The sequence below is a fragment of the Pan paniscus genome, chromosome 14, assembly GCF_029289425.2.
Source record: "Pan paniscus chromosome 14, NHGRI_mPanPan1-v2.0_pri, whole genome shotgun sequence".
NCBI classification, from domain to species: Eukaryota; Metazoa; Chordata; class Mammalia; order Primates; family Hominidae; genus Pan; species Pan paniscus.
In genome coordinates, this window is record NC_073263.2 from 53,674,465 (window position 1) to 53,699,456 (window position 24,992).

Below are 24,992 nucleotides of genomic sequence, written 5' to 3' on the forward strand. Positions count from 1 at the left end.
TGGCATTTTTATCTGGTATGGATCTGGGTTTCCAAAAAATTCAGCGTCAAGATGTTCTTTCATTTCTATAGGAAACGAAACATTTTTTCCTTATTCCAGGATGTTCAATTTACTTTTTTGAGGCTAGCTAGGTAGGTACCTGGAATTTCCCTTGAAGAGACTCAAGATTTTTCCTTTATTACTATACACGGGAAGATCCAAGCGGGCCCTTAAGAGGGGTCCCTGTTATGTCTCTACTGGATGCTTATGCACGGTATCACATCATTTAGCTTGGAACAAACCTAGGGAAGAGATAACACAGCTGTCCTTAAGCACCAGAAAAGGGGTTAGACCTCTGGTTGAATGTTAGAACTAGGAATATTTAGAGACAGATTTTCCCCTCAGGTAAAGGAGGAAAAAAAACACTCTTAAAAACCTGTCCAAACATAAAAGTTGTATCTTGAGTTCTCTAACAGAGGCATTTCAAACGATGCTATACAGACAAATGAATTATATGGTACAGATATTAAAAAGCTGAGTGTATCAAAGCTTGAATTTTATTTCAAAATGGCATGTTTTGGGTCAAAGTATGAAAAAACAAGGGCATAGTTATGTTTTTGTTAAAGTGAAAAAAATTAGGTAAAGTTTATGTAAGTAGACTGATGACTTTTGAAAATATATCACTAAGCATGTACTTAAGTGTCAAAAACCTCAAGTCAAATCTTACAATGTATTTCAAAAGCAAAGCTAAAATTCATTCACTGTGGTTAAACTGCATTTCATAAAATATTTGTTGAAATAAACTTCATTAAAACATAATTATACAGATATTTTAATTGTATATATATCAGGTACACAGAATAAAAGTCCTACTCTCTAGAACATGAGAAGTCAATAAATAGAAAAGATATACAAAGTGGAATGAACATAAAAATGACTAAGCATGTGATCTTCACATTCATACAGTTTTTCAACTAATCTTTTACAATTAAAAAGTCACTTATTTGAAACTGTAGAGTTGATATATGCCATATTAGTTTGGAACCTTACAAAACAACTTTAGTGGTGTTATTTATGTGTGGAGAGAAAACTGTGTATGTAACTATCATGTTTCAGGGGACATGACTTAACAGTTAAGTTTTTTATGTTATAGGGAAGAAAACAAGCATTAGTATCAGGTATCTTAGAAATGCTATCTAAACTAGAATGACATTTATTCAGTATGATATGTTTTTTCCCTAACTCCATTCTAATTGCTTAAAAACTATCAAGTGAAGTTACAGAAGTTAAACCACTAAATGTGGCATCTTTTCTTACACAAAGTATCTTCTCTTAGAAATGCGGTATTTAATTAAGTAACCTTCTTGGTGACCCCAGTTATAATCAAAAGAGGCCACGAAACTACAGACTACTGACAAAAAGTGTCAGTGCAGACACTTTCCATCAATCAACAGGCAGTCCAAGGGACGCAAGAGAACCCAAGTCTGGGTAACATGAATTTGGTAAGAAAGCAGGCTAAACCTCCTGTGTCTTAGTATTCGAAGTGAGTCATTCTATACAATTTTTGACTAATCCGAGAAAGGCCAAAAAAAAGAAAAAAGTATTCTATTTAAAGGCAGGGAGGTACATGATAACTTTTAAAAACATGTCAAGGCAAACATACATTTTTACCTAGAAGACCTCATTTTCTAATTATGCATCATTACTGTACTTATATTTAGTAAAGTGAACAGGGTAGTATTATAACCTGTTTATATTCAAGGAACATAGTAAACTAGCTGACAAAATTTACCTTTCTTAAAGAAAAAACTCAGTCAGTTGAAATCGACAAGGTAGGATTAGCTTTCCAATGTAGAGGACAACTCTTGCCATAACATGAATGTTAGTAAAGGAGCTCACTGCCGTGACTGCTTAGGATACATAGGTACATGGCCAACTCCAGACCTAAGAGCAATATAAAGCTACTCAAAACAAAACATCCCACAAATAATAAAAACCCCATTCCCTATCAGAGCTTTATTTCTCTTATGTTGTATCAGCCTCATAGTACATCCGGCACAGTGCTGCATTAGGGCGGCATACAAAAGCATCAATTTCTCTTCCCAACTCCGTTAGCTGTTCCAATGAAGACACACAAGGATAATGATCTTTTAACATATCTGGCAATTTAGAAGTTTTCTCTTGAAGACGTCGAGAACGTCTCACTGGTGTTAAAAACTTCAGCTCTTTAAATGCGGAATTTGTTTCATCAAACTGCACCTTCTTTTTCACACTGAAAATTAAAACAATATTCCAGAGTTCAAAAACATGTTAACATTTTCACTCTGTACTTTCATGATATGTACCATACTATATAGCTTGTATGTTATAAGCATGTAAAAGCATGTAATTGTCTTTTAGAGAGGTACTATAAGCTCACTGAAGTGAGAAACTTATCCTTTTCTCAATTTGTCATTACAACTTGTATACAGTAGATACCTGAGTATCTGTAGAACTGGCTAATTCCTGAATGCCAAAACCTACTGTTATTAATAACACACAGATTAAAGTAAATTCAAATAAAAGTTTTCTTTTTCAAAATGGCAATAGTTAGGGAAAGTAAATACAGTATTTAAGAGGTGAAATGTTCTAATGACATTCTATTTGTTTAAAAACTTTTCTGTTTTCTTTTTTGTTTTGAGACAGGGTCTCGCTCTGTCATCCAGGCTGGAGGACAGTGGCATGATCTTGGCTCACTGCAACCTCTGCCTCCTGGGCTCAAGTGATCCTCTCACCTCAGCCTCCCAGGTAGCTGGGACTACAGGCACACAGCACCTTGCCCAGCCAAATTTTTTTTTATTTTTTGTAGAGATGGGGTTTTGCCATGTTGCCCAGGATAGTCTTGAACTCCTGGGCTCAAGTGATCTGTCTGCTTCAGCCTCCCAAAGTGCTGAAATTACAGGCGTGAGCCACCATGCCCGTACTGAAATTTCTATATTAATAAATGGTAGCTGTAATCTGAAGCTATCTCAAAGATTTTTAAATGCCGTTATTATCCCCAAGCATGAAAACAAATCATGGTACATTTTAAAAGTTTACCTTTGCAAGTATGGCGTAGTAGACACATTATATTTAATTAAGCAACTTGTTCTCGTTTCTGTATTGGGGGTTTTAACATCATGGGTTGGATCTTTTGTTTTGTTGTCTTGCTCTTTTTCATAATCTTGAAATAGCAAATTTCTATGATGTTTACTCTCCATTTCCAGTTTTTCTGGATCTACATCAACACCTGTATCTTCAATACTGACTTCTTTGACTTCTTCCTTGCTTGCACAAGACTTCTCCATATTTTCTCCTATAGAAAATACATTTATAGATTAAGCTTTTGGCTGAATTTTAAGAACAAAATCAGAAGACATTAAAGTTGTTCCTAGTTGGCCACATTTTCAAAATACAAGAACACAATTGCCATCTCTGAACCATTCCTTTTCCTCAGCAAATACTGCTGCCAACTATATAACAAATACTATTATAAAATGAAATAAATGCTATATATGAAATGAGAACAAAGGATTATTAAAACCCACAAAAATAAACAACTAACTTTGCTTGTGGTATAGGGAGATGGTTAGGGAATGCTTCACAAGCGAGATTTAGGCTGGGTCTTAAAAATGAGTACTTGATCAAGACCAAGGAAGACAACCTTCATATGGCACATAAAAGAAAATGATCTATTAAATTAACATAATGTTAAAGAGCCAGTGTGTTTAGAATATAGGGTAAGGAACAAGGTTAGGAGTGGGAGCAGGAGGTATTGAGCTTAGATAGGTAAGCAAGAGCTAGATTGTAATGAGCTTTATATGAAAGAAGTTTGGTAAAAAAAAAATTCACCAGAGACAGACATAATTAAATTTGGTCAATGTAAAGGACTGTCTAGAATGGCAGAGAATGAAAAGTAACAATCTGTGATGGCAAGAAGACAAGGTTGTTGTAATAGCCTAAGTAAGTTAGGAAGAGATCAGATAGGAAGGAAGGGTCCAATCTGAGAAATATTTCTGCGAACATTTTTTTTTTTTTTTTTTTTTTTAGAGACAGGGTGTCTGCCATTCTGTCACCCAGGATGGAGTGCAGTGGCATAATCTTAGCTCACTGCAGCCTCAACTTCCCAGGTTCAAGTGATCCTCCTGCCAAAGCCTCCCAAGTAGCTGGGCCTAAAGGTGTGTACCAACATACCCAGCTAATTTTTACATTTTTTTGTAGAGATGGGGTCTCACTATGTTGCCAAGGATGGTCTCGAATTCTTGACCTCAAGCGATTCTTCCACCTTGGACTTCTGGTGTTGGGATTATAGGCGTGAGCCACCACACCCACCCGAGTCAGAACTTATTAACAAATGAATACATGACTGTGTAGGAATGAGTGTGCAAATGTATTAGGAGCATCTTATCCAACATTTCTTAAGAGTCATAAATGCCAGAGAAGAGTTTTTTCTTTTCTTTTTTGGGAGAAAGGGATGTTGGGTATGGGAAAGGGATACTGGGCATGGGAAAGCAGTGAGGGCAGACAAAGAGTTCAAAATAAAACATGTTAGGCTGGAAATACTTGTGAGACATCCTGGTGAATCCATTGAGCTGAAAAAAAAAACCTCTGAATTTAATTATTAGGAAAACTATTAAAAATTTTTACTAAGAGAAGTTTTAGTTGCATGATAGTGACTGAGTTTTAAGTGGAAGCTGAAGAAGAGAGAAAAGAATATAGATTAATTCAACAAATATTTAAGTGCCAAATATGTGTCAGGCATTGCATTAGCACAGGAGACTCAATGGTCAGGAACATCAGACACTGTCCTTATCTACTGAGTTTACATATGCAAAAGACAGGACAAACAACTACATAGTACAATCAAATGCATCAAATATTGCATAGGGAAAAAACAGGGAGCACAAAACAGGTGCACTAAACCTAGGTTGAGAGGAGAGGGGATGGTATATCAGGGAAATCATCAGGGAAGGCTACTCCAAGGAACTAACAGTTGAATTGAAGTCTAAAGGATAAGCAGAAATTAAGAAAAAGTAGAAGATTGTCTTGGAGAGACCTGGAGGGAAAAGAGAGTAAAAACCTTTCAGGAAATGGAAAAAAAGAAAGAGAAATTCAGGGATGTAGGGGAGAGGGAAAGAGAAGAGGCTGGACTCAGGAATTTATGCAGATGAGTGACAGAAGATTTTGGTTGCAGTGTTGAGAATGGATTGGAATGAAGAGCAGAGAGGCAGGAAACTTAAGTTTGAAGACCACTGTTATAGTCTAGGTGAGCGTGTAGGTCATCTTGACTATACAAAGGAGAGTAGGAATGGAGTGAAGTAGATAGATCTTAAGAAATACTTAGGAAGTTAAACTGAATTTGATTAGCTGGGGAAAAAAGGTTGGGAACTGGGAAAGAAAGAAGGAGTAAACAATCACACCAAGATTCTGACCTGGACAACCAGACAAGGCCATTCATTAAGACAGAGAACTAAAAGAAGAATCAGGTTTAGGGGAAAATTATGTGTTCAAGTTTGGCTATTTGTGTTTCAGGTAGCTGTGAAACACCCACGTGGTGCTTGTTTCTTATTATTTGTCCTTTTTTTTTTTTTTTTAACCCTCTTCTGAACTACTTCGACCACTTATGTTCTTTTGCTGTTCACAAATAACTGATTTGTGAAATTGGTTTTATATCCAGAACTTACAATTATACATTTCAGAAAGCCAAGAGTTTATGGATACCTCCTTACCCCATCTAAAGACTAATGATACCTGCTAGAAAACACCAACTAGTACTATCCTATAAGATAGGAAGAGCAACTTAATCAGAATACTGCTTTTATCTTTCCACATATCTCCAGAAATAGAATTATGAGAGATCTTTTTATGAAATTTGAATTTCCACTTCGCTGTCTTTTGTGAATAAGAGACAGGACTGGGTTATTCTTTTTTTTTATTTTTCTTTTTGACATGGAGTCTCACTCTGTCACCAGGCTGGAGTGCAGTGGTGCAATCTCGGCTCACTGCAACCTCCACTTCCCGGGTTCAAGAGATTCTCCTGCCTCAGCCCCCCAAGTAGCTGGGATTACAGGCACATGCTACCATGCCCAGCTAATTTTTGTATTTTTAGTGGAGATGGGGTTTCACCATGTTGGCCAGGATGGTCTCGATCTCTTGACTTCGTGATCCACCCGCCTAGGCCTCCCAAAGTGCTGGGATTACAGGCGTGAGCCACCATGCCCGGCCAGGACTGGGTTATTCTTAAACTTTTCTCCTCCTTTTGTTTGTGGTACACTAGTCTTTCCTCGGTTTTCCCTTCTCTCCCTCCTTCTCAAGCTCCTTCACTAAATACTACTAGTAAGATCAGATCATATAGATGTTCCATATGTTCCCTTGGTACATATTAGCAGTCACCATAAATTGAAATAATCCCTGATGAACTAAGCATGCTGCCATTAGAAGCATGACCTCCAACACAGCTATTAGCATATTAACCCCAATGAACAAGTTTTTTTTTTCAGTTAATACATGTAATCAAAAACTTACATAACATACTTAATTTAGAACTTTAGTATGCTCTTTGATTTTTTTTTAAGGTTTAGCCCTTCAACCTAGATCTCTACATCTTAAATTAATTTTGCATACTAAAAAGGTACTAATACTGTTCTGGAAAGCAATCTGGCAGCATATATCAGGAGACTTTAAAAGTTCAAACTGTTGGCCGGGTGCGGTGGCTCACACCTGTCATCCCAGCACTTTGGAAGGCCAAGGTGGGTGGATCACCTGAGGTCAGGAGTTCAAGACCAGCCTGCCTAACATGGCAAAATCCCATCTCTACTAAAAATACAAAATTAGCCGGGCAAGGTGGTGCATGCCTGTAATCCCAGCTACTCAGGAGGCTGAGGCGGGAGAATCGCTTGAACCCAGGAGGCGGAGGTTGCAGTGAGCCGAGATTGCGCCACTGAACTCCAGCCTGGGCAACAGAGCAAGACTCTTTCAAAAAAAAAAAAAAAAGAAAAGAAAAAGTTCAAACTGTTTGACTCTTGTTAAAATTAATCAAAAGAAAATAACTAGATATATAGGCGATGGTATATAATATGCACTCAAATATTTGTTGACTGTATAATATACAGTTACAGCAAATAATTGAAAACCATTTTTCTAAAGTTAATTATTATTAATGACTACAGTTTAATGACTTTACTATGTGTCATAGACTATGATACTTTATAAATATTATTTCATTCAATGGTCCCCAAAAATCTGTATTTTACAGATAAGAGGGTATTTTTTGCCTAAAGTCATATCAACTGGCATAAACTTTATCTGAATCTTAAAATGTTTTTATGACTGGCAACTAATGAATCTCTTATCTCCATCTACTATCCCCAGCAAAGAGAATTCTTGAATGAGCTTTTCTAGCCAACACAACAGATCACAGAATTTAACAGGTGAAAAGTCTAGATATCTAGTCAAACTGCCTCATTTTAAGGCAGACAAAGCCTAGAGAGACAATGCAACTTTCACAGACATTCAGTGACAAATCTAAATATTGAGCCAGATCTCCTAATTAAAAATTCTTTATACTACGTAAAGCCACTTTATCTCAGAGGTAGGTCAACAGAAGTATGAGGAAGGAAACCTACATATTTTAAAAATTTAAAAAGATAAAAGAAAAACTAATTCAGCAAAGAAACAATAAAACTACAATTCACAATGAAATACCATCTCACACCAGTCAGAATGGCTATCCTTAAAAGGCCCAAAAAATAGCAGATGCTGGCAGGGTTGTGGAGAAAAAGGAATGCATTTACATTGTTGGTGGGAGTGTAAATTAGTTCAACCATTGTGAAAGACAGTGTGGCGATTCCTCAAAGACCTAGAGACAGAAATACTTTCAAACCAGTAATCCCATTACTTGGTATATACCCAAAGGAATATAAATCATTCTATTATAAAGATCCATGCACGCATATGTTTATTGAAGCACTATTCACAATAGCAAAGACATAGAATCAATCCAGATGCCCATCAATGATAGACTGGATAAAGAAAATGTGGTACATATACACCATGGAATACTATGCAGCTATAAAAAGGAATGAGATCATGTCCTTTGCAGGAACATGGATGGAGCTGGAGGCCATTATCCTTTGCAAACACAGGAACAGAAAACTAAATACTGCATGTGGGAGTTAAGTGATGAGAACACATGGACAGCTAAAGAACAACACACACTGGGGCACATGGGTTGGAAGAGGGAGAGGATCAGGAAAAATAATGGATGCTAGGCTTAATACTTGGGTGATGAAATAATCTGTACAACAAACCCCCATGACACACATTTACCTTTGTAACAAACCTGCACATCCTGCACACGTACTCCTGATCTTAAAATAAAAGTTAAAAAACAACAACAACAAAAAACTACAATTCACATGAAGGATATAAAATAACTAAAACTTACCTAAATTAGCTTTTTCTTGACTCTTCATTGTTAGAATATCTACAATCGTGTGTCGCATCTCTTCAATAGGCTTAATTTTTTTAATGAAGGAAGCAGATCCATGTAAGTTTTATTTTCTCTGACATTAACTAGGTATCCAAGTTGCGATTAAATTTTCATACTGTATTTTAAAGTAACAGAGTGGCTCTTAAACCATGCTTCTCAGAACACTTACAATTAAGATTGAAAAATGGCTGTCTTGGCTGGGCACGATGGCTCACGCCTGTAATCCCAGCACTTTGGGAGGCCTAGACGGGCGGATCACGAGGTCAGGAGATCAAGACCATCCTGGCTAACACGGTGAAACCCCGTCTCTACTAAAAACACACAAAAATGAGCCGGGCGTGGTGGCAGGCGCCTGTAGTCCCAGTTACTCGGGAGGCTGAGGCAGGAGAATGGCGTGAACCCAGGAAGCGGAGCTTGCAGTGAGCCGAGATCATGCCACTGCACTCTAGCCTGGGCGAGAGAGTGAGACTCCATCTCAAACAACAACAACAACAACAACAACAACAACAACAACAACAACAACAACAAAACGAAAAATGGCTGTCTTTTCCAATTTATTGAGTAAAAATGAAGGATAGAATTTCTTTTTTTTTCTTTTTTTGAGACAGTCTCCCTCTATTGCCAGGATGGAATGCAGTGGTGCGATCTCGGCTCATTGTAACCTCAGCCTCCCAGGTTCAAGTGATTCTCCTGCCTCAGCCTCTCGAGTAGCTGGGATTACGGGTGTGCACCACCATGCCCAGCTAATTTTTTGTATTTTTAGTAGAGGCAGGGTTTCACCATGCTGGCCTTGAACTCCTGACCTCATGATTTGCCGGCCTCCCAAAGTGCTGGGATTACAGGTGTGAGCCACCACGCCTGGCCTAGAATTTCATATTTAAAAACTTCCTCCATAATTTTACTTAAGTCTTGCTCCTTTTCTCTTACATTTAAGTCTATGGTTATATTTTTGTTTCATATGCTATGAAATGTATCTCTGAAGAGCTAAGGTTGATCATCTCAACATATTTCATTCATTCAAAAATTTTCAAAAAATTACTAAGTGCCCATTATTTACCTAAGCATTTGCTATGTTCCATCCAACACAATCAAGATTAGGGAAGGTGTAATTCACAGTCTTAGTTCCAGAACTGAGTCCTGAATTACTCAGCTATCCTGCTTTCAGTTTTCTTGGCTAATTTTTTTTTTTTTTTTTTTTTTGAGACAGGGTGTTGCTCTGTTGACTCAGGATGGAGTTTAGTGGCATAATCATGGCTCACTAGTCTTGAACCCCAGAGCTCAAGCAATTCTCCCACTTCAGCTTCCCGTATAGCTGTGACCACAACTGTCTACCACCAAAAAAAAAAAACTTCAAAAATTTTTTTTTTTTTGCAGAGATGGGGGTCTCACTCTCTTGCCCAGGCTGGTCTTGAACTCTTGGACTCAAACGATCCTCCCGCCTCAGCTTCCCAACGTGCTGGGATTACAGCCGTGAACCATCATGCCTGGCCACTAATTTTAAGAGATGGGGTCTATGTTGCCCAGGCTGGACTCAAACTCCTGGGCTCAGGCAATCCCCCCACCTTGGCCTCCCAAGTAGTTGAGACTACAGGTATCCGCTACTGTGCCCAGCCATGTTGGCTAATTTTGATTCTTGTTTTCCAGCAGCTTTTCCTCTGCTGTTACATCCTGCTGTTTACATTATTGCTTTCTATGTGAGCCTTGGCTCCAGTTTTGCATCCTTGCTACAATGTCCTTAGCTGCCTTAAGTAATGTCCCTTCTGATACAATGTAGTAGGGGCCTAACACTCCCCTCCAGGTAGCATTCTGTCAAATATAGTTACCATTCTAGGAAGTTTTACACATGACAGCCACTGAGAGACTATCTGCTGAATATCTGATTTTTTATTTAAGTGAAAAGTCTAACAGCATTCGTTGATTTTGTTGAGACAAAGGTGAATAGATCTTTCTTAAAAGGGAGTTTTAAAAAATTATCTATGTAAACAATCTCCAGGAATGTGTTTCTGAGAAACCTGGTCAAAAGGAAATATATTTTAAGAACATGTATCCATAAAAACAAAAACCCAACCAAACAAAAAACTCAAGAAATGATTTATTCTATACCCAAAACTTTGTGTATCAATACGCTAGAAGAGATAAGGAGTATGGTATCAAGCCACTAGAGGTAATAATGTTAGAGAAACTGGTTTATTGCCATTTTCTGTATGCAGAAAGGACCAATATATACAGTGTATATATATATATATATGTGTGTGTGTATATATATGTGTGTATATATGTATGTGTATATGTGTGCATATATACGTGTATATGTGTGTGCATATATACGTGTATATGTGTGTGCATATATACGTGTATATGTGTGTGCATATATACGTGTATATGTGTGTGCATATATACGTGTATGTGTGTGCATATATACGTGTATGTGTGTGTGCATATATACATGTATGCGTGTGCATATATACGTATGTGTGTGTGCATATATACGTGTATGTGTGTGTGCATATATACGTGTATATGTGTGTGCATATATACGTGTATATATATGTGTGTGTATATATATGTGTATATATACATATATCAGTACATTCGGGTTTACTCTTAAAGAGTTCTCACACAAAACCAAGAGAGCTTGATAACATTTAAAAAGCGAATTTAATCCCTTTTGCTTTATATTCAATAAACAAATTTTAATATTACATTCAGTCTCCCAGTAAACTTCCAACCAGGAAATGCATACAATAATATGCTAAAACATTTCATGCAGAAAGTTTCATTAAATATACATTTCAGCTTATATCCATTTTCTAAAATCTGATTATTCCCAATACAGGAATAAAAGACTTAGAAAGCCAACAAACAGCTTTTATAATGCAATCCTTGCAGTCTTTAAACATTTATTACCACTACATATACAAAGAAAATTTTCTCAAGTTATGTTGTGATGTGTTTCAAATTAATTCCGAATTGTCTACTACACTGTAATCGTAAAGATCAGTAAATTTTTATCTTACCTGAGCCCCTGCCAGAATGGCTTTCTCATAGATTGCAATAATATTTTCAATAGGACTTGTGATTGGTTCAATAAGTGCAAGACATATCCAATACTTAACAAGCTTTTTGGCATCTGGAATATTTTTAATCAGGTCATTCAGTGTGACCAGTATATCTTCTTTTGGACATCCCTAAAAGAGCAAGAAATAATGTGTGTAATATTTTTTAGCTTACAAAGTATGAACAATAATTGAGCCTACTATAGTCAAGATCAATGATAATGATAGCCCTAAGCATAAAGCAAAAAAAATGAAACATTAGTTGAGAAATTTATTAGTAAAAAATGAACACTTATTTGATCTTGATTTTATCCTCATATATATTGTGGGATTCCATTTGTTAATACCTTCTACCAAATGTTTATGAGTAAGAATAGTCTGTGGAGTTTTTTTTCCTCTTGTCTTTATCAGGTTTTGATATTAAGATTAAAATGAATCCGTAATGGTTTATGTCACAGTTACATATAATTAAATAATAGGGCAGAAAAAGTTCATAGTATCAAAAGGAAAAACTCCAACTGAGCAGAAATAAACTCTAATTCTATTCTATTAGAGACTCAAGAGTTTTCCTGATTGTAACTTTTACTGGTGTTCAGAACCACAAGAAGTTAAAAGATGCTCATGAAGAGTAAAGTTTGAAATCATACCTTGAATTCAGTTTTGCTGTGGATCTTACACACTAGTGGGTGACCAAAACAAGATTAAAGAACAGTCAGGAAACAAAGATATTATCTATTATTAAACAGAATACTGTTCTGGAGCTGATTATTATACTCCATAGGATTTTGGTCCAAATAGCAAAATTCTGCAATAAAGTCAAAAACATGATGATGATGTTGGCTTAGATGAATGGGATTTTGTTTCTTTTTTTTTTTTTTTTGAGACGGAGTTTTGCTCTTGTTGCCCAGGCTGGAGTGCAATGGCACAATCTCGGCTCACTGCAACCTCTGCCTCCCAGGTTCAAGCGATTCTCCAGCCTCAGCCTTCTGAGTAGCTGAGATTACAGGCGCCTGCCTCCATGCCCAGCTAATTTTTGTATTTTTAGTAGAGACAGAGTTTTACCACGTTGGCCAGGCTGGTCTCAAACTCCTGACCTTGGGTGATCCGCCCGCCTTGGCCTCCCAAAGTGCTGGGATTACAGGCGTGAGCCACCCCACCTGCCCAGATGAATGGGATTTTTTTTTGAGTATTTTAGGTAACTTAATCTGTGATAATAATGACTCACACAGTATTTGTGTTGCTAGTCTTTGGTAAAATGTGTAATGAACGTAAAAAATAATGTGTAAATATAATGAATAGATGTAAGAAACAAAATATTAGAAGCAATAAAGTAAATATCACCTCAGTGTATTACATATTAATTATCTCAGCGAAATCAAATATTTGTAATTCAGTAAAAAAACCCAATTATCCCTTTGATACAGGCTGAGTATCCCTAATCTGAAAATCCAAAATCTGAAATCCAAAACTTTTCAGTATCAACATCACAATGCAGATGACCATCATTAACACTGCAGAAAATGTACCTATAGGCTTCAAGGTGAAAGTATGCAACAGGCTTACTGAAGAACTAGAGCAGCATTTATCCAGAACAGAAAAAGAAATCATGTCCCTTTATAAAATCAAAGAGAAACTTCTAAGACAAAAACCATTGCTAATGAGGCAGATGACTCTGAAGTAAATATCTTAAAAAGCCACCCAGCAGAATGCCTCCTTATCCCTAGAGGACCCACTTCCTGGTCCCTCAACTGCTTCTGGTGTTTCTTCTCACCTAAAAAAATAAAACACAGTGTAAAATACCTCTTAATTAAACACAACATCAAAGATGGAGATTGAAAACGTGCTGCTGTTTGTTGTTGCTATTGTCTAACAGCTGATACAGGCGTTCTGATGATGCTACTGTGCTGCTTAGTTACTCTGAACATATTTTTCACTGTATTAATGTGTCTTTTTTTAAACTGTTAATTAATTATGTGTGAATAAGTGTAAGAGAATAATTGCTTATTGGTAGCATGGAAATTCAGAGTGAGGAATGATGGTGTTGCCAAACAACCGGACTGTCCCATGGGTGGCTGACAAAGTGACACCTTTGCTTTCTAATGGTTCAATGTATACAAACTTTGCTTCATGCACAAAACTATAAAAAGTATTCTATCTTTAGGCTACGTGTATAAGCTGTATATAAAACATGAATGAGGCCGAGCGCAGTGGCTCACACCTGTAATCCCAGCACTTTGGGAGGCCGAGGTGGGTGGATCACATGAGGTCAGGAGTTTGAGACCAGCCTGACCAACATGGTGAAACCCTGTCTCTACTAAAAATACAAAACATTAGCCAGGCATGTGGTGCACACTTGTAATCCCAGCTACTCTGGAGGCTGAGGCAGGAGAAGGGCTTCAACCCAGGAGGCAGAGGTTACAGTGAGCTGTGATCACACCACTGCACTCCAGCTTGGGTGAGAGTGACTGTCTCAAAAGCAAACAAACAAACAAAATGTAAATGAATTTTGTGGATCCCATCCCCAAGATAACTCATTATGTATATGCAAATATTCCAAAATCCAACAAAAAACATCTTCAATTACTTCTGGTCCCAAGCATTTTGGATAAGGGATACTCAACCTGTATATTTATATGAACTCAATGCAAAATGTAGTCAATTAAAGGCTAATAAGCTCACAATTAATGAATGAAGCAGTGTATCTCACAATTAAATAATTGTTAAAATAATCTCACAGTTAATGTTAAGTCAACATAGTATCACCAACATCACCTGGTCAAAAAGACTGACAATATAATTTAATGAAATAATGCTTATGAAGGTAATTTGCAAACTATAAAATGCTAAGCAAATATAAAGACTCTACCTCATTAATCAAGTTCAGGCATTCAGAAAATGTGTTGTTTACTTTTTCAGTAAATAATCTTTGTTCATCTTCTTCTGCCATGGTAGTCCAAAAAGACCCAACTGGTTTTTCATTTTGTCCTTCAGGCTCATGCTGAGTAACTACTGAATTAGGGGGCCTTTTTAGCACTCTTCCTTTGCCAGCTTTCCACTCACTCAGACGAGCTCTATAGTTAGAAGCAGATATAAATGTTACTTTGAAATTGCTGACAGAACTCTGTCAAATAGAGAAAAAGTTAAAAGAAAAAGTCGTATTTTTAAGTAATCGTACTCTAATGGCATATATATTGTTCACAAGCTTGAAGAAATATTAAACATATCAAGGTCAATTATGCTCAATGATTCCATGAATGCATTTTTTGATTTGAGATTATAAAGTATTTCCCAATTATTATTAAGCATTTACCTTAGATTTTAAAAAGCAACCTTATAAAACATACTCAAACACAAAAACTTTTAGGTCATATTGTTCCACAATATAAATTTGCCTGCATATGACAGAAGAGAAACCATGAAAGAAAATTCTAATGCAGTCAAGGAAATTATAATCCAAATCTACAAACAGTACTTTATTGAAAACTAAGGTAATAAAGAAAATTATATCTACTCACTTTCTCTCTTCCGAGGTTTCTTTGGGCTGAGCTGATCTACTCTCAACAGTTGCTTTTCCTGCAGTATGTCTTCGCTGGTCAACGGGCTCTGACTTTTCCATCAGTTTATCATTAGACAATGAAGCAGGCCTGGCTACAACTTCAGATGCTATGGATCCTGATAGTGCCTTATTTCTTATTATACCTTGAGAAGAACTGGTTTTGACACTAGATAAAGCTGTTTTTGACTGTAATAGTTCTTTTTCATGAGGCCCTTTCCGGATTGTAACATTGGCAGAGGTTCTACTGATGCCTTGTTTCACAGTGTCCCGGGTATTACTGTGATGACTTCTAATAGGAGGTCGCACAAGTTGTGTGTTCTGAGATGTAGTGCTCACAAATTTAGTAGTGGCAGTCATATTGGAGGATCTATTACTTTTCACTGTTACACTGCTGGTGTTTACAGGCTGAGGTTTTGTGGCTTTAGGGATAGTGGCTGAAAGTTTCTTTGCTGCTGCAGAACTCTCATCTTTGACTTGTAGAGGTTTTCTAAATGAATTAATCTTAGACTGAACAATCTGGCCACGATAAGATCCAAGCACAGGTTTCTTGGGCATGTTAGCATCTTGCTTTTGTTTTTCTGTAGTCATTTGTTTCTTTTTACTATTGTTTTTAAGGTGAAATGCCTGGCTTAATGTCATATGTTGACTTTGGGGATCATCTTCAGTTAGTAACAAATGCGGAGTTTGATTACTATCCTTAGGTTTATGTATGTCAATTACTACAGTTGAATTGGTTAGTTCATTTGAAGGTTTTAAAGGAATACAATGTTTCCCCACCACCGTATTATTTTTGCTCTCTGCAGGTCTCTTCATGTTTTCTTTATCAGCCTAAAAGAATTATTTAAGAAAAGTGTTTAGGAAAGGCAAAATGGAAAAGGGGACAGTTTAAGAGTGCTATGTCCACATCTTACCATTTTTGTTTTAAGTTTCAGCACTTTAGTCCCTTCTTGAACTTGGTCCTCAGATGTCACAACTCTCTGATCTCTACTACTTAAAAACAAACAAACAAAATGATTAATCAATCCTGTACCAAGGAGGCTTCCTTTTGGGGAGGAAGAAGAGGGCAATGTTAACAATTAACTGACTTACTAATTTTAAATTTAAAAAAGACCTGAGTTGAAATTTGTCCTAAGCGGCCAGGCGCGGTGGCTCATGCCTGTAATCCCAGCACTTTGGGAGGCCGAGGCAGGTGGATCACAAGGTCAGAAGTTCGAGACCAGCCTGGCCAAGATGGTGAAACCCCGTCTCCACTAAAAATAAAAAATTAGCCGGGCATGGTGGCAGGCGCCTGTAGTCCCAGCTACTCGGGAGGCTGAGGCAAGAGAATTCCTTGAACCTGGGAGGTGGAGGTTGCAGTGAACCGAGATCGTGCCACTGCACTCTAGCCTGGGCGACAGAGCGAGACTCCATCTCAAAAAAAAAAAAAAAAAAAAAAGAAATTTGTCCTAAGCAAAATTTTTTTTTTTTGAGATGGAGTCTCGCTGTCACCCAGGCTGGAGTGCAGTGGCGTGATCTTGGCTCACTGCAACCTCTGCCTCCTGGGTTTCAAGCGAGTTTCCTGCCTCAGCCTCCTGAGTAGCTGGGATTACAGGCACACGCCACCTCACCCAGCTAATTTTTGTATTTTTAATAGAGACAGGATTTCACCATGTTGGCCAGGCTGGTCTTGAACTCCTGACCTGAGGTGATCTGCCTACACTGGCCTCCCAAAGTGCTGTGATTACAAGTGTGAGCCATCACGCCCAGCCCTAAGCAAAACTTTTAATTATTTTTAACAGTGTAAACAGGCCGGGCGCGGTGGCTCACGCCTGTAATCCCAGAACTTTGGGAGGCCGAGGTGGGCAGATCACGAGGTCAGGAGATCGAGACCATCCTGACTAACACAGTGAAACCCCGTCTCTACTAAAAATACAAAAAATTAGCCAGGCATGGTGGCGGGCGCTTGTAGTCCCGTAGTCCCAGCTACTAGGGAGGCTGAGGAAGGAGAATGGCATGAACCCGGGAGGCGGAGTTCGCAGTGAGCCAAGATCGCGCCACTGCACTCCAGCCTGGGTGACAGAGAGAGACTCTGTCTCAAAAAAAAATAGTGTAAACAAATGGCTGAGGAATTTAAAGATATTTTCTAAAAGTCCTAACACTCTCTGCCCATAGAATTTGTAAATACTTAATAATCTTATTTCAAATCATTCTCAAGTCATTCAAACAAGTCTTCAAATAACCTTTAGTAAGTAATACCTCCTTGGGTTAGTTTTAAGTACTTAGTAACAGATGTACTACATTGAAAATACTTTTATTAAAGAGCCCTCCCAGAAGTGATCCAAAAATTACCATATGCCATTCACAGCTTAATTTATATTAGGATACATTAAGAATATGCACTGCTGGTTGTGGTGGCTCATGCCTGTAATAGCAGCACTTTGGGAGGCCGAGTTGGGGGGATTACTTGAGCTCAGGAGTTCGAGAGCAGCCTGGGCAACACGGCAAAACCCCATCTCTACAAAAAAATTAAAAATTAGTTGGGTGTGGTGGTGGGTGCCATAGTCCCAGCTACTTGGGAGGCTGGGGTGGGAGGACTGCTTGAGCCTGGGAGTTGAGGCAGTGGGCCAAGATCCCGTCACTGCACTAGAGGCTGAGTGACACAGAGTGAGATCATCTCTCAAAAAAAAGAACGTTAGTTTCTAGGCGGTATTGCAAAGAAAATCCCTCCTCAAGAAACTGACTTAACTTATTTTTACAGCTATAAACTGGCTAAGGCAGACTGTGAGCATCTCTTAGCAAGTGATTTTAACAATTCTGTGTACTATAACGATAGGAAAAAATATGGTCAATTAGACATGCCATTGATTTTAAGACAGATCCTAAGTTCAGAGATCACATTAAAATGCGTGATCTCTCATTCTCTGAAAAAAAAAAATGAGGCCAGGAACAGTGGGTCACACCTGTAATCCTAGCACTCTGGGTAGAGAAGGTGGGCAGATCACCTCAGGTCAGGAGTTTGAGACCAGCCTGGCCAACATGGCGAAACCCTGTCTCTACTAAAATCAAAAATATTCACCAGGCATGGTGGCAAATGCTTGTAATCCCAGCTACCCTGGAGGCTGAGGCAGGAGAATCGCTTGAACCCACGAGGCAGAGGTTGCAGTGAGCTGAGATCGCGCCACTGCACTATAGCCTAGGCGACAGAGCAAGGCTCCGTCTCAAAAAAACAAAACAAAACAAAACAAAAAATACATATATGTATATTTTACATTTGACATAATTTAGTAGTTAATAATTTTGCTTACATTGCCTTTCATATCTATTTGTTCTGTCAGCTTGGAGAAGGAACAGAACTTTGACACAACCTGTACTATACATTTTGAACAATGGTGAAGGAAGATCAAAATGTGCCACTTAACAGGGTATCTTAGTAGCTAACTGCCAGCTAACAAAACAAAACTCAGGATGACAAGAACCCATCTTACTCACCTGTCCAGTGGGGAGACTTAATCCTATTCTGTCTTCTTATTATAAAACTGCCCTCAGAAGGGTTATCGGAAATGAGTCTTAGGATATCTATACTTTAGAGATTGTAAAATATAATTGTTTAATTCTGAAAAGCTGCAACACAGGTCGGTTGTCTTATTTAATGATTCACTGCTGAGGTGATAACATTTAAATTGACATCTGTTTTCCTTTTTTTTTTTTTTTTTTGAGACAAAGTCTCGCTCTTGTCACCCAGGCTGGAGTGCGATGGCCTGATCTTGGCTCACTGCAACCTCCGCCTCCCGGATTCAAGCGATTCTTCTGCCTCGGCCCTCCCTGGAATTACAGGCGCCTGACACCACACCCGGCTAAATTTTGTATTTTTAGTAGAGACGGGGTTTCACCATGTTGGCCAGGCTGGTCTAGAACTCTTGACCTCAAGTGATACACCCGCCTCAGCCTCCCAAAGTGCTGGGATTACAGGCATGAGCCACTGCACCCAGCCAACATCTGTTTTCTGAAAGGAATAAATGTAGTACTTAAGCCACATGAAGCGTTTTATAATTTTCTTTTCTTCCTATTAAGAGTATTATAAACCCCTGACCTTGTTGGATTATTTAAATAAGTGGTTGACAGTCACTGTCTGAATCCATATTATCTCTACTTATTCCCTAGTAATTTCATTCCATCCTAAGGTTTTTAAGTAAATATCATCTGTATACTAATCAATTCCTGAGTTTATGCTTCCAGCCCCAAACCCTCCCCTGAACTTCAGACACACAATTGTTTGGCATATCTGCTTGGATGTCTGGTTGGTACCTCAAACATAGTCAAAACAGAACTCCTAATTGCCCAGCTCCTCCTTCAGGCTTCCTATTTCAGTATATGGTTATCACCATTCATTTACTTATTCAAATAAAAAACCTAGGATCACCTTTTTGTCTTAAACAAAGAAGTAAAAGATTTATTTGTGAAGGACAAACTGTTTATTCCAAACTAAAGCAACTTATTAATATAAAGTTAGAAATTATTTTTAAAATTCTAGAATGCCAAACTTACACAAAATTGCAAAAATATAAACAGGTCAAAGAATATCTGTATACTCTTTACCCAGGATCCACCTATTGTTAAAATTTTTATCCCATTTGTGTTATCATTTCCACTCTCTGAATATGTGTGTGGGTGGTATATACAATTTTTTACCTGAGACAATTTTTTTTTTTTTTTGAGACGGAGTCTCGCTCTGTCACCCAGGCTGGAGTGCAATGGCGCGATCTCGGCTCACTGCAACCTCCATCTCCCAGGTTCAAGCGATTCTCCTGCCTCAGCCTCCCGAGTAGCTGGGATTACAGGCACCCGCCACCATGCCTGGCTAATTTCTTGTATTTTTAGTAGAGACGGGGTTTCACTGTGTTAGCCAGGCTGGTCTTGATCTCCTGACCTCGTGATCTGCCCACCTCAGCCTCCTAAAGTGCTGGGATTACAGGCGTAAGCCACAGCACCCAGCCTAAGCCTGTAAGGATGTTATTACTGGTTATCCCTAGAGAGTGAGGGGACCTTTTGCCTTTCTGCTTCATCTACTTTCATGGGTTTTTGTTTTTGCTACAGCTATGTACTATCTAAAATATTTTAACAAAATAATAAAGATATTTCTGTGGAGGGTTGAGACTACAACTAATAATCTCTAAGCATTGGGGAGGGCCACCCAACCCTTCCCTGATGAACTCCCCCATACACTGAGTAAAAAGCTTTACTAAATAATATAAAGACTGACCTTTGTGTGGTGTAAATAGTAAGTTGATAATCTAGTCTATGCACATACTTTGCTTTATAATTGTTTTTTTTCCTTAGATTGTGAATTAATTTACGTAGAAAACGATAATCTAGGCCGGGCGCAGTGGCTCACCCCTGTAATCACAGCACTTTCAGAGGCTGAGGTGGGCGGATCACAAGGTCAGGAGTCCAAGACCAGCCCGGTCAACATAGTGAAACCCGGTCTCTGTTAAAAATACAAAAATTAGCAGGGAATGGTGGCGCTTGCCTGTAGTCAGTCCCAGGTATTTGGGAAGCTGAGGCAGGAGATTCACTTGAACCCAGGAGGTGGAGGCTGCAGTGAGCCAAGATCACGCCACTGCACTCCAACCTGGCAACAGAGCGAGACTCTGTCTCAAAAAAAAAAAAAAAAAAATTAATAAAACGATGATCTAATGCTGCACCATCCAATAAAGTAGCCACTAGCCAAATGTGGCTACTGAGTGCTTGAAATGTGGATAGACCAAATGGAAATGTCCTGTAAGTGTAAAATAGACACCAGATTTTAAAGACGTTGTACCACAAAAAGATGTAAAATAATATGTAAGCAGTTTTTCTAAATGTGGCTACTAGAAAATTTAAAATTACAGATATGGCTTACTTTACATTTTTATTGGACAGATCTGATACAATTTTACAGAAGTGAAAAGAAATAAACTTGACCTTACCTGGATAACATCTCATTTTCCTGCTTGTATGCAAAAAGCGTTTTTCTTCTCAACAGATGTTCCTTGAGTTTTTGTCTTCTTTGCTCTAGATAACAAAGGTAAGAGCTACAAGTCAATATTAGTTAAAACATCGATAACGGCAAATAAATCTTGTTGACTAAATGAAGAGTTTACTTCCAAAGCTGGTTCCACCTGAGGTCACATCTATATAACAGAAAATTCCCCAATTCAATATTGCCTTTGAGAAATCACCTTAGAAGAGACTGTTACCACAACAGGTCCCCAAAACCCCTCTGCATAAGAATCACATTCTCTACTCCCTGTGAAAAATCTGGAGAACATCATTTTCTACATACAGCTCCTGAAAGCCAAGCTTTAAGAAACTAAATGGTAGAAGTGAGGCACTAGACTCGAAAGTTCTAATTTACCAGAACTGGGTTAGATGAGAATTACTTTCTTCTGCTTTCCCGTGTGTAGAATAAGGGAATAACAATATTAGTTTTGAAGACCCAACCAACCCTCGGTTTCCATAAAGTCGAAGGAGAAGCTGTGAAATTGGAAATAACACATGATGCGACCCCAGCCCTGCAGAAATTCGCTAGGGACCCAAGAGGCGGAGGACCCAGCGCAGGCGCAGTCGGTCCCTGAACCTGTGCAGCCCCGCCCCCAAGCGGACCCAGGGTCTCCGACACCGGCCCCGGCCTGAGGCCCGCGCGTTTCCCCTTGCCTAACGGATTCCTTCTTAGGAGGGCCCATCCCAGCCAGCAGCGACCGCACAGTAACACCACGCAGCGGTTCCTGTTTTTATGATCCGTTCCACAAGGCCAAGAATGAGGCAGGGCGAGGCCGACGCCGCGTTCAGGGATCTCACAGAGCGGGGGAGAGGTGAAGCGCGCCAGCGCAGCCCCGAGCCCCGACCGCCGGGCCCGCGCCCGCCACCGCCACCGCCACCGCGGCCTTCACCTTTGAATGCGGACTGCGCCCTCTGACTCGGGGGCAGCTGCAGGTCCTGGGGCACGGCCGGTGTGCTCATCGTAGCCTCGGGTCGGGGGATGCGTCTCCGCTTTAGCGCCGAGATAGAACTTCCTCAGACCACCGCCGCCGCACTCTGCACCGCGGCTAAACCGTCAGACGGCGTGGCTGCCGTCTCCGCCCATTGGTTCCTGCGTGAATTGAATAAGCCAATGGGCGTAGGGAGGCGGAGCCTGGACTGCAGTTGCCGGGGCTGGTCTGGTGTCTGCCCAGTTCGGTTGGGACTGAGTCTGCAGGTTTCAAACCTAAACAGCGCTCTTCATCCTGGACGTGCGATGGGGGAGGAGTCGGCCTGCTCAGTCCCCACGACATAGCAGGACTAGGTTGACAAACAACCGAGATGGGACACATCTTGAGTCCCTCACAGTCCTTGGAGGAAGGCAGACGAGAAAAAGACAAGAAAAGTGTTGATTGGCTGCCCTTCTTATTAAACATCGGCGCGTTCACTGACGAGGACGTAAACACCGATCTGGCGTACCACGAGCGTGTGTATTTTCCTTTCACAAATACTGCTTCATTTTGAGCATCATAACTCTGAGGTGGGACGTTATCACCACTTTTTCCACTGAGAGGTGACAGGTTCAGAGGTTGTTTGTCCACGTTTGCACAGCGTGTGAAGGGGAACTGAAATTGGGATCTACTTTCCATACCTTTATTCTAAGCAATTATCAAATGCAAAAAAGGGAGGAGAGGAGGAGAAACAGAAAAAAATGAAGATAAACCTCATCCCCTCCTCAAGGTTATATATAATTCTCCTTTGAAGATAAAATAGCATTTGTTACAGACGTTTTGTGTTTGTGCGGTTAAGTGTGCCGCCATAATCTTCGTTTTTCTCACCTAAAAATACCACCTTCATAAAACCCACACAAACACTCAATCCACATGACAGAACGAAACAAGTCAGGGCTAGAAGGTTTTAAGAGTGGCAGTGGGGAAGTGAGGGCGAGTCTGGACTGCACCTGCCTGATTTCAAGCACTGGGTTTACATTTCTTGCCTGATCACTGCAGTAAGGCTGGACTGGACTCTTTCAGCCAGGTTTTAGGTGCTCCGGGCACACAGACGGGAGGATGTGATTTCCCCGTTTACCCTTCCCAGGTCTGAGGGCCTCCACAGCTGGCCCTCGGCTGTGGTCAGTTTTTCCCACTTCTGCCTGCTTTTTTCTTCAGACATCTTATGGTAGCGTCTTGCTAATGAGGAATTTGGTTTGAGATTTTATGTAGTTTTTTACTTGATGAAATGTCCCAGTTTTAGTTTAACATTGTCCATCACCATCCTTAAGATATAACTTGCTGTTTAAATATGTCTGTCATTATTGTTGATTATTTACTAAAGTTTCATCAGACAGGTGGGGCAACCAGGGATTTCTATTAAGTGAGAACAAAATACAGCGTTAATAAGTGACTCAAAAACCTCCAAAACATTATGCTAAGTAAAAGAAGTAATATATGAAAAGTTACATATGGTATGATTCCATTTATATGAAAGATCTAAAATAGATACATCCATAGCGAAATAACTCAGAATAGTAGTTGCCAGAGGCTGAGGGTAGGGGGAGAATTGGGAGACAGTTTAATGGACAAGGGTTCCATTACCTTGAAGTAAGTGAAATGTTTTGGAGTTAGAGGTAGTGGTTGGGTGACATTGTAAATGTATTAATGCCATTGAGTTGTTCACTTTAAAATGATTAATTTTATGTTATGTGAACCTCAATAATTTTTTATAAGTGGGCATGGTAAAAAAAGAAATTGACTCAAAGGATACCATGGAGATCTCAGTAGGCTGAGATGGTGAATAGGAAAACCTGCCAAACTGCTAGGTTTTTCAAAATGGCAATTCTCCTCTAATCTCCAGACTCACCCACTCCAATGATATGTCTATTTTTGAGACACTTTTTAATATTACTGCTACACAATTATTGCAGAGAAAGCAGACCTTTTTCTAAAAGATCCAAAAAACAAACAAACAAACAAACAAACAAAAAACAAAAAAGATTTCCTTTCAGAACAGTTCTTTGCCAACACAGCTGACCATGAAACTGCAGGCACCTGGAGTACTGATGATTAATTAGTGTTAGTCATTCCTCCTGTGGTCATGTGAAGAAGGTAAAGTGCCTGTGAGAGAACAGGGAAGGACAATCTGAAAGTTAGGAGGATAATGGGGTCACAAAGTCTGGGGAAGAGAGAAGCTGAAGAAAGAGGTAATGGACCACAGTGTTGGGCACTACAGAGGTCCAGTAGGATTGGGACTGAAAGGAACCATTTGATTCAGAAGGTGGGAGGTCCTGGCAAAAACATCCTGGGGATGGCTGGGCGTGGTGGCTCATGCCCGTAATCCCAGCACTTTGGGAGGCCAAGGCGGGTGGATCACCTGAGGTCAGGAGTTCAAGACCAGCTTTGCCAACATGGTGAAACCCTGTCTCTACAAAATATACAAAAGTTAGCCAGGCGTGGTGGCAGGCGCCTGTAATCCCAGCTACTCAGGAGGCTGAGGCAGGAGAATCGCTTGAACCCAGGAGTCAGTGGTTGCAGTGAGCCGAGATTGTGCCATTGCACTCTAGCCTGGGCGGCAGAGTGAGACTCTGTCTCAAAAAAAAAAAAAAAAAAAAAAAAGCATAGACCTAAATGTAAGAACCAAAACTATGAAGCTTCTAGAAGAAATTATAGGAGAAAATCTTAGTGACTTTGTGTTAGGCAAAGATTTCATAATCAGTATCAATCTCTGGTTTGTGGAAAAAAGATTTCTTAAATAGGCAAATTCCATGAACTATGAAAGAAAAAAATACACTGGACTTCATAAAAATTAAAACCTTTTGTCTATTCATTTATTGCCATATATAAGCCACATGACGTTTCTCCTTGCTCCAGCCTGGATACAGGAAACCCTTATATGGTTGTCTATCCCAGCAGCTATCATA

General features: G+C 39.3%; 1 protein-coding gene across 2 annotated transcripts; it reads right to left on the reverse strand.

Annotated features, from left to right (window-relative positions):
- Nucleotides 1-514: 514 nt before the first annotated feature.
- CKAP2 (cytoskeleton associated protein 2) lies at nt 515-24,992 on the reverse strand. Of its 2 annotated transcripts, none has more exons than XM_003807453.7 (9): nt 22,009-24,992; nt 21,046-21,130; nt 16,012-16,090; nt 15,060-15,928; nt 14,411-14,615; nt 11,506-11,676; nt 8,444-8,513; nt 3,058-3,313; nt 515-2,251 (listed from the first exon to the last, which is right to left on the reverse strand). In XM_003807453.7, the coding sequence occupies exons 1-9, from the start codon at nt 22,076-22,078 to the stop codon at nt 2,005-2,007; spliced, it is 2,052 nt and encodes a 683-aa protein (XP_003807501.1). In that variant the 5' UTR covers nt 22,079-24,992; the 3' UTR covers nt 515-2,004. The 2 variants fall into 2 exon arrangements, with proteins under 2 accessions (XP_003807501.1, XP_008957815.1); XM_008959567.5 differs by having other exon boundaries at nt 16,012-16,087; nt 22,009-24,990.